We start from the raw sequence: 7531 nt of genomic DNA on the forward strand, positions 1-7531 counted from the left end.
AAATAGTTTCCATTGGCTATAAACTCTGAGTGGTCATCTCTGGCGGGCAGGCTCCCCATAACAGCAGAAAGCAGCTTTCCTGCTTTTCTGAGTCCAAATTCATTAACTTTTCCTGCTTTCTACCCTTTTCTTTCAGACACTGGCCTAGACACTCTAGACTTCCTCACTCTTCTTTGGAAATACTCCACACTTCACTTGGTACTTGTCTTCCACTGGGGGGCCTGACAGCTTTCTCAGACCCAGGCACCTGACAAGATTTACAGCTTGCCAATGAAGTCTGTTTTTAAATTATTCTATTAACGAGACTATGATTCCAAAGAAGAGAACCTTGGTTTTCTTGGTAACATATGGAGCCCAATGTTGAGGATCCCACAAAACAAAAAACAAAAGAAAGATTTGTAGAATAGGGGTCAGAGTAATAATGGTTCAGAGGTTAGAAATACATATTGTTTTTGCAGGGATCTGAGTTTGGTTCCCTTCACCCACATCGTTATAGAAATAAGCCTTCCCACTGAGAAATCACTCTCCACCCTTAGCATGTGTCTGGCTATGGCTAATTAATGCCCAAGGAAGAGCTGTTGCTGGCCTTGAACAGATTTTACTAATGTGTACACACCTCAGACTAATGCTTTTCACAATCGCTGTCATCCTTAAATCAAGTCCCAGCCCCCGGGTTGCACTTTGAACAATTTAAACAGAGACAAGAGACTGCAAGTCTGGCCACTTGGGCAGACTAGGTGTTTGCACAGCAAAGATATTGCCAGAATTATTTTAAATACACCAGTGGAGTTCTTTGAGCATAGCTGTTACCCAGGGTTATTTTTCCCACTTGGCATTATTATGATCTTCCTGACAGAAGCGAGGGGTGAGGGGGATGGGGGTAGGGAGGGGGACCCTTAATGGCAGACTAGGACTTAATGGTAGCTGTGACCCTGCGCTGGGGCCCCTGTTAGAGGCATGTTGTTCCGTCCTTCATTCCAAGTGAACACTCGCTTTCCTAATTGTATCCTTTTCTCACAACTTTTTAAAGACATGGTTTACTTTCCAGGGCCTGGACCTCAACAACAGCCCCGGCCGTGTGTGTAAATCTTTCGCACAAACCGGTGCGGCTACGCATCACTGTAGTTTTTAATGGTTCTCCTCCTTCTGAATGCGGTGTGTGGGGTCTGCGGCGCTCGAGACCGGCTCCTTAGGTCGGGCAAAGCCTCTCTGGGAGGTGGGGCGCCGGGCGAGCGCCCCACAGGTGCCTTAGGACCGGAGCGAGGCGGGGAGGGAGGGAGGGAGGGAGGGAGGGAGCTGCGCTGCTCCCGCCTCCTACCTGAGCACGTCGCGGCTGAGCTGCTCCGACACCACCGCCTTCAGCCTGCGCCGCTCCCCGGGCCCCTTCCTGGGCGGCCCCTTCCTGCCGAGTCCTGGGGACCTCAGAAGCACCGCGGGGCTCGCGCCGCCCGCGGCACAGTGGGCCATGTCCACCACGGAGCCCCGCGTGCCAGGCCCCGCGGGACCGGGAGGGGGCGTTCCCGCTCGCACTGCCGCGCCGCGGAACCCGCCCCCAGAAGAAAAGGTCCCGCCCCGCCTCGTTTGCAGCCCGGGCCCCTAAAGGCGGCGGACGCGGTACCAGGAGCCCGCGGTCACGTGACCCGGGCTCTGCGCGCAGGCGCACTCGCTCTGTTTACATCCCAGAGTCCGGGAAGAGGAAGTCCCCAGGGCTTTTTTTTTTCTGTTCTTTAATGAGCGGTTTATGGGGGACCGCATCCTCTGTCCTCTTTATCTATGAAGGACGGGCTCACCTTACTTTCCCGATTGAGTCTGATGTCGCGAGCAAGAAGGGAGATACTGATACGCCCAGGTGGTATAACAAAAGTTGTCTTTTGTTTTACCGAGGGTCATCACAGAAACTTCACATTCCTAACGACGGCCCTAAGCCTATCTTCCCAAAGCTGCTCCTCTGTGTGAAGGTCGGGTCCAGTTTCTAACAGTCTCTGATTCAAGACTCGGGATCCCGGGGGAGATTCTCCAGCCGCAGGGCAGACCAAGGTGACATTCCCTCCAGATGTGCAGACCAGAGCATTGCTCTTGGTTTCTGTTTATATACTGTCCAGAAGGCGTCTTGAGGTTCTAGGACTGTGTCTGGTTATCTTAAGTGATGTCACTGGCGTCTGGTTCAGGTGCAGCCTTGAGTGTAGTGGAGATCCTGACTGACTATTTTTGCGTGTCTAAAAGGCATTTGTTATTATGTTCATTACACCTTCCTGAAGCTCTCAGCTTTGAGTAATAAATACTTTTGGTTAAGATAATCTTAAGAGTTAACCCTCCCACTATTTATGGCTCTTTACCCTCGTGCCTGCTTGACTCCCTTACCCCGTTTTTGTTTTCATATCACCACTGTTATATTGTCTGTCCCCTTTAAAGGCTCCCCCACACCAATAGTCCTTTTTAAGTTGGATGGCTTTTATGCGTATTCTAAGTTGAACACACAACTCTAAAGATTCCAAGCTAGGATCCGCTTTTATTAGTGCAAACTTGCAGTGTGTTAGGTACAAAGGAAACTCCATTTCCCCAAATTATGGTGGTTAAACAAAAGTTAACATTCCTCAGGAACTTGTGAAGCCAGTTCTCCGCTACCAAGAGGAGCCATTTCCTTTATCACTGGCAGAAGGGACAAATGGCTATTTTGTGTCTATTAGCATGCTGGACTCCACCCTCTGTCAGTATCGTTATTACCTTTTATACATTTCAGAGTCCATGTTAGCATCCTACCTCTTCTTACCTCCTGCCAGACTTTCAATGTCTCCAGCTCATAGCCTTCTGTTACCCCCAGCTACTCATTCTCTTTATAACCCCGCTCTTTGGCCATGTTCCTTTTTTTTTTTTTTCCTCTGTCTCTTGCTCTTGCTCTGCTCCTGCTTCTCATGGCCAGGTCTAGTCTGCTGGCCATGTTCAGTATACTACTGTCGATCCGTGCTCTGGACTCTTCCATAATTTCAGTTTTCTTTACAGCTGAATAAAATTTCATTATGTATTGTCAGGTCCAAAAGGTATCCCAAGCACCCCCAAAGGGCAGACACTGACTTGGTCCAAAATTGAGTCTAAGATCAGCTCAAGATGAACTGCAGAAAGATTTCTGCTGCTTAAATTAAAAACAAAATTTCTCAGGAATTTGTGAAACAGATTCCTTGTATGCCAAAAGGAGTCATTTCCCTTGCTTCTTGCAGAAGGGATGTATGATTCTCTGTTGGCATACACCTATGGTACCCATCAGCATTTCAAACCCATGCTAGCCTCCAGCCCCCTACAGTTCCTTACAAATACCCAGTATACATTTCAGTGTCCACACCAGCCTCCCAGCCCTTCTCACACATACCCACTCTTCCTTCATGATGCTAGCTCCCAGGCTGTTGTGGCTCACAGGCTTTGCTCCTCCCCAATATTTATCCATTCTCTGTATAAAAGCAAGGTTTCCTTCCACCTGCCCTCACTGTTCTCACTTCTCCAGCAGATAACCCTAGCTGGGTCCAGTCTGTTCTATTTTTCTCTATGCTTTGGGCTCTTCCAGATGCCACTGGCTGTTGTTCTCTCTCTCTCTCTCTCTCTCTCTCTTACACACACACACACACACACACACACACACACACACACACACACACACACCTTCCCCCTGATAAAGGAGTGGCCAGCCATTTCAGTGGTGTCTTTCCCACGTCCTCCGTGTATATACACATTTTTGTTATCCATTCTACATGTAGACTGATTCCATTTCTTACGCATTGTGAATAATGCAGCACCAAACATGGTTAAGCAAGTATCTCTATGGTAGCATGTAGAATCCTTTTAATGCCTTCGAGGGATGTTTCCTCTGTCACTTAAAGAATTAAAAGGCAAGAAAGATGTTGCCAGAAAACCTAGGGAGTCCCAGTGGAGACATTATATGATACCTGGCAAATCAGGGGCCCCTCATTAGGGTTCTTAATCTTACTAAAACAATTTAAGAATGAAGACAAACAGGAGCTTGAGGGCCATTTATTATAGACTTAAAGGAAAACCCTGGGGGCAAGCAAGCTATAAACCTTTTAAAATCTGTCTGTCTGTCTGTCTGTCAGGTCACAAAGCTGTGCTCCTGCCTGTTTCCTGTGCACTGCAGGCATGTGCCACTGTGCCCGACAAACATCATCTGAAGGGGGCCAAAAGGTAGTATAAAAACCTGATGGAAACCCCTCAAATGTATTTTAAATATGATTAAATATCTGTGTTGGTTAGTTTCTGCCAACGTGACACAAACAGGGTCCTTTGGGAAGAGAGAATCTCAACTGAAGAACTCTGCATCAGGCCAGTCTGTAGACAAGTCTGTGGTGCATTTTCTGGATTACTGATTGATGTGGGAGGTCCCAGCCCACTATGAATGGTGCCTTCTCTGGGCCAGTTGTCCTGGGTTGTATAAGAAAGGAAGCTGAGTGAGCCATGGGGAAGCAAACCAGTAAGCAGCTCCCCTCCATGATTCCCATCTCTGCTCCTGCTTGAATGCTTGCCCTGGCTTCCCTCAGTGATGGGATGTGATCTGAACATGAGTCAAATAAACACCTCTTCCCCAAGTTGCTTTTTGAGGACAGTATCTGTGCCACTTAGAGTAAAAACCACTGAGCTTTTCCACAACTGATAATTTTTTTTATTTAGTTCATGGTTTCCACCTACAAGTTCTTCCCCTATTTCCAAAATGAGTAGAACATTTTTAATGCTACATATGTACTTTTACTTCTTGTGGTAATGAATATACATAGGCTGCCTGGAGGTCTAGGTATGAATTAAATAATTTGGCATATGCTGGATGCTTCAGGGCAAACTTCCTAAAGGTCATGTATGACACTTGAGCTGAATCCTTGCCCGCTATCTGCTGAAAGAGTGTGGAAACATCTAGGTTTGGCACTCCAAAAGCCGCACGGAGTATAGTTGTTAGTTCTTGTTCTGTTATATAGCCGTCCTCGTCAAGATCAAAAAGTTTAAATGACATCTGCAGAATCTTCTCCGTGTTGGAAGGGTTGCACAGGACAGTCAGACCTATCACATACTCTCGGAAGTCTATGGTGCCGTCGTGATTCCTGTCAAAAAGAGAGAAAAGCTGTCTCAGAGGCTCTGAAACCGGGAGCTTTAGATGATTTGAAAACTCTTCAATTCCAATCTTGCCTCCTTTTGAGGAGACTGCAATTGCAGCATATTTGTCCAAGTGCTTGTGGATATTGTCCCAATCTAATTTCAGTTTCTGACTGATTTTCGTAAATTCCACCAAACCAGCTTCCATGGGTAGTTGAAGGGCACCAGCAGAAATCATCAGTCTGCAGTCTTCGAAAGTGTGTTCCGTCACAGGGAGTCTCAAAGCATTTGCCATGTTGATTCGGACTGTGTTGGCAAAAAGGACTGGGTCTTTCTTTTCTTCTTCACTCGGGATATAAACAGGCATAAATTCAACTTCCACTCTAGTGAAGGGCTGACTCAGAGTTAGCATACAGGCCTGGAAGCCTGTGAACCCCTGCCAGGTCCAGGTCACTGTGTCCAGGGTGTTGGGGTACCTCAGCAGCACTGGTTGCACAGGGACGCCTGGGGAGAAGGCTCCCAGTTTAAAAGTGACCAGACAGGAGCGATTGGTACACACTCCTTCCGGGAAAATCAAAATCTGCGGCCACTTCATTTTGGATATCACTCGAGTCAGGATTTCATTCCGAGTAGTCTTTCTAGAATTCGGGTCTTCGCGTTTCACAAGCACAGGCTGAGTTGACAGGAGGCATTTCCCAGCCAATGGAATCCGCACATTCTGACTTGCAGAGACCACAGACGGGAGCCCTGCCATGACGATGGCAATGGCGTCAAAGAAGGTGGAGTGAGGCGCAGTGACAAAGATGGGGGCCTCCTCTCTGGTGGCCCTTTTCCCTTTAACCTTAATCAGGAACCCAGCAAAAAAGAACGTCATACGAAACAAGAACAGGAGCGCCGGCTTCATCAGATGTTTCCTCCAACTCTTCATGGGTTTGGTAGGTTGAGTAGGCAAGTTAATGGTGGTGAGTGTGGCCATGGGCCAGAGAAAGATGAAGAGGAAGGCAATGCAGGACACACGCACAGGTACCAGCACAGTCCCCAGGAGGATGATGCAGGCCCAGCGCCAAGCACTGAGGTGAGTCTGCTGCATGAAGGGGTTGGCCACTGCAGGGGAGTATAAGGACCTGTTCACCTCCTGGGCAATCCCGCTGTCCCACACCTCCAACTCGGTGGTGTCTGTGGTTTGTCTGCGCTGGGTCAGATGAGCCATGAGGCCTGCTTCTCAGCACTTGAGTATCCCTTTCCCCACATTCAGGAGCCATTTCCATTTGCACATAATTAGCACTCTTACAGCCAATTGTTGGTTAATAGGAAATGATGCATTACCTTTAAAAATCAGGAAAAAAAATCACAGGGGAATTAGGATCTCATCAAGACAACACCAGAGTGTGTTGTTTTGACAGGTATGGTTTAAAACATTTCACATAACAATTTCTGGTACTTATTCATATATACTTACTAGGGAGATATTAATTTGAATGAATAAATATTAATTACAACTTTCAAATTTAAGTGATAATGCCAGTAAGTTTTGCTATGGGCTGCTTTGAAAACTAGTGAAATTCATCATTGTCCCTACAGAATGATTTCTTTGCTGATGGTCATATCTCTCTAGGCTAAGTAATGGCACCTTAAACATTTGGATCATGAGCACTTTTCCACACACATAGAAATTTAGGGAGGGATAGATTTGAAGAGAGAAAGAGGTGGGGGAGAGTAATGGGCTCTGTGACCTGAGGGTAGAAGGGCTTTGTATGGGAGGAAGGGGACCAGTAGCAAGCAGAGGACAAAGGGGGTGGGGGAGTAGTGGATGAGGAGGATGAATGTGAAAAAAGCATGACATGTGTGAGTGAAATGCCGTAATGAAACCCATCACTTAGAAAATTAATAATTAAAAAGGAAAAATTAGAGTACATTAATTCTAATAGGCCAGAATTGACCATGGAATGTGGGGTTTATTGCCAGGAGCCATCCCCGGCAGTGGACAGGTCCCACCAGAGGATGATGTAAGGAGTTGGCACAAGGGAAAGGAGGTAAGCCAGGCAGGGTGGTGGTGAGAATCTTGCAGCCTGACTGACTAGCAGTCAAAGTGCTTCTTTATACATACAGAATTTAGTAAGCAGGGATGGATTCATGTAGTTCCAAAACATAGATCATATTATTTTTGGTTTTGGACATGTGTTTCACTTTCTTTTGCATAACTTTTAGTCATGATTAATAAATTATGACAGAACAGAGTTGTCATTTCCAATCATTTTCCCTTAAGTTTTGGCATCATTAATAAAGAGTTGTCATGTTTACTCATTAACCCGCAATTCAGTTTTTAAGAATCTAGAGGCATATGGCAGCCTGTTTTCAGGCTGGTTGCTCTGGTTGCTTCAAGGACACTAGACCAAAACAAAATCTTCAAGCCCCGCTGGGCATTTTGCCATGACCTAAGCAGTGT

At 46.6% G+C, this 7531-nt stretch overlaps 2 protein-coding genes across 2 annotated transcripts in view; both read right to left on the reverse strand.

Moving 5' to 3' along the window:
• The window catches only part of Btbd8 (BTB domain containing 8), a 65301-nt gene extending 63710 nt beyond the window's left edge, over positions 1 to 1591 (reverse strand). Inside the window, exon 1 of the mRNA XM_036200612.1 lies at positions 1319 to 1591. Within this exon, the coding sequence (XP_036056505.1) occupies positions 1319 to 1467 (149 nt within the window). The 5' untranslated portion in view covers positions 1468 to 1591. The remainder of the gene's footprint in view (positions 1 to 1318) is intronic.
• A 2993-nt stretch (positions 1592 to 4584) lies between these two features.
• LOC118592497 (lysophosphatidylcholine acyltransferase 2B) lies at positions 4585 to 6405 on the reverse strand. Its single transcript, XM_036201525.1, has one exon. It carries the CDS (start codon positions 6293 to 6295, stop codon positions 4733 to 4735), a length of 1563 nt encoding a protein of 520 aa, XP_036057418.1. The 5' UTR covers positions 6296 to 6405; the 3' UTR covers positions 4585 to 4732.
• Between the last annotated feature and the right edge of the window lie 1126 nt (positions 6406 to 7531).

This window comes from Onychomys torridus, chromosome 10 (genome assembly GCF_903995425.1).
Source record: "Onychomys torridus chromosome 10, mOncTor1.1, whole genome shotgun sequence".
In the NCBI taxonomy this organism is placed as follows: domain Eukaryota; kingdom Metazoa; phylum Chordata; class Mammalia; order Rodentia; family Cricetidae; genus Onychomys; species Onychomys torridus.